The sequence below is a fragment of the Rhinoderma darwinii genome, chromosome 3 (genome assembly GCF_050947455.1).
Source record: "Rhinoderma darwinii isolate aRhiDar2 chromosome 3, aRhiDar2.hap1, whole genome shotgun sequence".
Classification (NCBI taxonomy): domain Eukaryota; kingdom Metazoa; phylum Chordata; class Amphibia; order Anura; family Rhinodermatidae; genus Rhinoderma; species Rhinoderma darwinii.
Window position 1 is genome coordinate 35,233,192 of NC_134689.1, and position 3,578 is coordinate 35,236,769.

At 39.0% G+C, this 3,578-nt stretch overlaps 1 protein-coding gene across 1 annotated transcript; it reads right to left on the minus strand.

Moving 5' to 3' along the window:
* Positions 1 to 883: 883 nt before the first annotated feature.
* Positions 884 to 3,349, minus strand: LOC142750342 (protocadherin gamma-C5-like). Its single transcript, XM_075859340.1, has one exon. It carries the CDS (start codon positions 3,347 to 3,349, stop codon positions 884 to 886), a length of 2,466 nt encoding a protein of 821 aa, XP_075715455.1.
* Between the last annotated feature and the right edge of the window lie 229 nt (positions 3,350 to 3,578).

Below are 3,578 nucleotides of genomic sequence, written 5' to 3' on the forward strand. Positions count from 1 at the left end.
TCTGCCCATGGGAGAAATACCAGAACCTGCTATATAATGTAGTAATGTCCCCTCTGCCCATGGGAGAAATATCAGAACCTGCTATATAATGTAGTAATGTCCCCTCTGCCCATGGGAGAAATACCAGAACCTGCTATATAATGTAGTAATGTCCCCTCTGCCCATGGGAGAAATACCAGAACCTGCGCAAAAGTAGGAACTTCAAAGTATATAAATTCCTATATATTTATTATTGGACAGTTTTCATGCCTAAGCAAGACTGCTACTCAATAACATGATGTTGGAGAACATTTTTGTGCATGTCTAATACACTTTATAGGTTAGCTTACTTGCTATACAGTTCTTCTAAAAAACCCTGGAATAAATAGGTACAGCATATAATTCATTTCTCATTTCTCAATTTGTAGGGCATCAAAAGATTAAAAACTAAAAACAATAAACAGTAAATATATATAATGAGCTAAAAAATTATATAATCACCATAAGACCATTTTGAAAATGTATACAGTAAAAAGGTTTCAGAAAATAAAATGTAATTGCAAAAATATACTTGAAAGTGTATTTTACTTTTACATTAGACCTTAATAAAAAAACCTGGAAAAAAGCTTACAAATATGTATCATGTATAATACTGCTGTGCTCCTGTGTGGCAGAAAGGCCAATTGGCTCCCTAAGGCACCAAGCCCCAGAGAAGATTGTAACCTCTGCCCCCCAATAGTAATGCCCCTGCCTACAGATCATAATTATTTCATTTATATATAACAAGTTACTATAAATAAATCTCAAAGCTGTAAAAACCATATGTGTCAAAAAATGATAGTATTTCCCTTTTGATTCAAGTTTAACAACTTAACTAATTAATAATTAAAATTCCAATATGTTATCACACAATAATATGAGAACTTACATTGTTTGGATCATTCGATGAATCCCCCTCAGACGAGGCTTCTTGATATATATCCTTTAGCTGAGGAAAATGTAAAGGCTGCACAATACTGAAATCTTGTTGTTCCAGGGCTGGGGGTAGATTTGTTTGGTAACTCTGCCCCTGGGATCCTGGAGGAACCATCCTGACCTCCATGTATTTTAAGGTTCCGTCTGTGTTCAGGTAAAGAGCTGGCTGATACTGATCTGTGTAGGGTTTGGATTGGGATCCACCAAGAAAACAGCAACTACTGCTATAATCATAACTGTCTTTCCTCAGACATTTCACCAATAATATCATGAAGGTAACAAGTGAGACTAAGCTGATGGCCACTAGGGAAATGATTAAATACAGAGTCATATCTGATGGGGGTTTGGAATTTGTCAGGAAGTCTCCAGATTTCGGTCTTTCCACTACAACCTCATCTGCTATACTGACAAGTACAGTCACTGTGGTGGATAATGGAGGATTCCCCTGATCACTGATAGAAATGACAAGTTGTTGCTCCATGTTCTCCGTCTCCTGTAATCCTCTTACAGTTCTCACCTCTCCTGTGTGTTTAGACACTTGAAACGAGGAATAATTGATGGGGTCAATGAGAGTGAAGAACAACCAGGCATTGTGACCGGAGTCCAGATCCACTGCTGACAGTTTTGTCACTAAATATCCGGCACTTGTAGACTTTGGAATCCTCTCTTGGACAATGAGGTCTTCAGAGTGCTCTGGATACAGCAGAGTGGGGGGATTGTCATTTGTATCCAGAATGAAGATAAAGACGGGAACAGTGGAAGATAACTGTGGAGATCCGGAGTCTTCTACCCTTATGGTGATCTGTAAAACCTGGATATGCTCATAGTCAAAGGAACGCTGAGCATATATATTCCCATCACTAGAATGAATGTAGACAAAGGAGGATACAGAGGAGCCGTCAATAGGACTCTCAACTATGGAGTAGACCAGATCAGAATTAACCCCCTCATCTAGGTCAGTAGCAGATACTGTACATAGGAGAGTACCTGGGTCACTGTTCTCCGTAATGAAAGCATTATAAGTAGACTGTGTGAACACTGGAGCATTATCATTAATATCTGACACACTGAGGGTAACGCTGGTTTTACTGTGTAGAGGAGGAGACCCCAAATCAGAGGCTGTCAGCTCTATAGTGTATTGAGAGGTTTCCTCTCTATCCAGATTCCCATCTGTGACCAATGCATAACGGTTCTGATTAGATCTTATCTTAAAAGGCACATTTGGTGATATATTCAGATGTATTTCTCCATTCTTTCCAGAATCTTCATCTTTTACATTAATAAAACCAACAACTGCTCCTATTGGTGCATTTTCTGGGATATTATTAGTCACAGTAGAAAATGTAATTTCTGGAGGATTATCATTGACATCTTCCACTTCCACATGTACTATGCAGTTCCCCTCTAATTTGGGAAATCCTTTGTCTTCTGCCTTAATAGATAGTTCATAAAAATTTAGATCTTCAAAATCCACAAATCCACTAATATATATTTCTCCGTTTTTCTCATTTAGAGAAAATATTTCTTGAGCAGATTCAGATGTGTGATCATCAAAAGAAAACTGAATTTCACCATTTGCTCCGTCATCCTGATCTGTGGCGTTCAATGTTAATATGACAGTTTTCAATGGGAGATTTTCTCTAATACTGACTTTATATATTGACTGATTAAAGACCGGAGGATTATCATTAATATCTATTACAACTATTGTTATTCTGCAGGTCCCTGATCTGGCTGGTTCTCCTCCATCAATAGCTGTGAGAATGAGATTATGTTCTTGTTTTTCTTCTCTATCTAAAACCTTTTCTAGTATCAGCTGAGGGATGAGCGTTCCATCCTTACGATTCTTCACAGACAGAGAAAAATAAGGATTTGTATTCAATGTATACTGACTGACACCATTCACACCAACATCTAAATCCTTTGCAATCTCTAATGCAAACCGAGCACCAGGACTTGCTACTAATTCTGTGATCTCTATAATGCGATCATTAGATGAGAATGTGGGAGAATTATCATTAATATCCAGAATCTCTATTTCTAGACTGAAAAGCTCCACAGGATTCTCAGCCACAACCTCTAACTGCAGTAAACAGCGAGGACTAGATCCACACAGACTCTCCCTATCAATCCTGTCCTTCACAACCAAACCTCCATTTCCCTGATTTATACTGAAATATTTTGGGTATTTGTCAGATGTTAAATGTATCCGGCGCTGAGAGAGCTCTGCACGTTTTATCCCCAGATCCTGAGCTACATTTCCTACCAATGTCCCTGGCTCAGACTCCTCAACAATAGAATAACGAAGCTGCCCAGAGACCCAGCCCCAGCTACAAAGGAGAAAGGAGCAGACTACTTGCCATTTCCAGCACTGACAAAAGCCTCTGATGTCCATATCTTAAATGATTGTCTTGATATTTGATGTCATGTAGATCCTGTGTAATCCAAACTGCATGAGGGATGTGAATTTATCTGTCCATGTTCCCAAGAAAATAATCCATCTGAAGAAAACAACATCCACAGGACTCTCATCGGAGCAGCAGCTCTTCTTTGTGTGAGAGGAAAAAATGGGAGGGTGAATCACTGAGCCAGGGGGAGGAGAGCGCAGAGCTGACATGAGCACA

Excerpts from the sequence above, each read along its gene's own strand:
- LOC142750342 (XM_075859340.1), bottom strand. The coding sequence starts at position 3,349 with ATGGACATCAGAGGCTTTTGTCAGTGCTGGAAATGGCAAGTAGTCTGC.